The sequence below is a fragment of the Penaeus monodon genome, chromosome 31 (genome assembly GCF_015228065.2).
Source record: "Penaeus monodon isolate SGIC_2016 chromosome 31, NSTDA_Pmon_1, whole genome shotgun sequence".
Lineage (NCBI taxonomy): Eukaryota > Metazoa > Arthropoda > Malacostraca > Decapoda > Penaeidae > Penaeus > Penaeus monodon.
The window spans coordinates 25,793,441-25,794,833 of record NC_051416.1 but is presented as its reverse complement, the minus strand read 5'-3'; the positions used below and the strand labels follow the sequence as shown (position 1 = coordinate 25,794,833).

At 38.0% G+C, this 1,393-nt stretch overlaps 1 protein-coding gene across 1 annotated transcript in view; it reads left to right on the top strand.

Moving 5' to 3' along the window:
• The window catches only part of LOC119593132 (TGF-beta receptor type-1-like), a 58,329-nt gene extending 56,942 nt beyond the window's left edge, over nucleotides 1-1,387 (top strand). Inside the window, exons 11-12 of the mRNA XM_037942097.1 lie at nucleotides 58-191; nucleotides 719-1,387. Of these exons, the coding sequence (XP_037798025.1) occupies nucleotides 58-191; nucleotides 719-844 (260 nt within the window). The 3' untranslated portion in view covers nucleotides 845-1,387. The remainder of the gene's footprint in view (nucleotides 1-57; nucleotides 192-718) is intronic.
• The last annotated feature ends 6 nt before the right edge of the window (nucleotides 1,388-1,393 follow it).

Genomic DNA, 1,393 nt, shown 5'->3' with positions numbered 1-1,393 from the left:
TGGGGGGGAATGGAATGTTTTTTAGTCTGATCTTTGAATCCATATTTTTTCTAACAGGTGGTGGATGTGAAGAATACCAGTTACCATATTATGACATGGTTCCTAATGATCCAACCATTGATGAGATGCGAAAAGTGGTTTGTATATACAAACAACGACCAGTCATACCAAATAAGTGGCAGTCCTGTGAGGTAAGAATATTCATTGTACATTCAATAAGATTTACGTTCACACATTATTTATTTCTTCACTGACACCTTAAACCATTTGCTCAGGATGATGTCTAATCATGTCATTGAATACCGAGTCCAAATGCCAGGTGGCAGGTGTCTGCATGGATACTTCCCAGCTTGTGTGCAGTAAACAGTTTTTTACTTGCTTGGCCCAGTCTGTGGTCACTGAGAAGATATAGCCTGTCAGAAGTTATCTTACAGATTTTTTAGCCTCAATTTTGAAGAAAAAATTGTATACCATTTTTCAAAAAGTTTTCAGAGCAGAACATTGGGTTTTCAGATTTTTTTACTTGTGCAGTTGGGTGAGTGCAGTGGCTTAGGGAAGTCCTATTATGAATGGGTTCATAATTTGCAAGCTTATTGTGTTAGAAGTCGCATACAAACCCTCATCTATGATATACTGTTGGATATATGCCTGCCTTTCCTTTATCCACCAGCTAGAAAATATGAAATGTCCTAGCCTCATAACATCCATGACATTGCAGGACCTGCGAGTGATGAGCAAGCTTATGAAAGAATGCTGGTATCACAATGCAGCAGCACGACTGACCGCATTGCGCATCAAGAAGACTCTTGCCAACTTGGGTGCTCATGATGACCTCAAGTGCTAAGATACAATGCCACAGAGGAGGAGATTATTAGACCTTGTGATTAACTGTGTTCAATTCCTTAAAGATAGACATCCATCGGATGCTACGCCCAGTAGAATACTGTGAGAAGAGACACGGTGTATATGTGCATGTCTGTATGAGAGTTGCGTGTTACGCAAAAGAAGCATATATGAATGAGTAAAAAATGCACATTTTTCTCCATACTTAGGTAGTAGCTCATAGGCTCAGCAACTGTGCACTCTGTTATAACGAGGTATGTAGAACACCAAAAAAAACGTACTTTGAAGTAATTTATGTTGCTCATATATTAACGTCAAGTTTATTCAATCTGGCAGTTATTTAAAGGGTTGATATTTTTAATTGTCATCTTTGTACCTGTAGAAAGTGCAAGTAAAAGTTTTTTATGTAGTTTTTACATGGCCATGAACACACACACACCATTTCTGCTCTTCTCTACAATGCTGTATCTTTGTATGCATATTCATATCATTCTGTACTAGACTCCCTCTTAACTGCATATATCTATACACATATGTGCATAAATGCTTT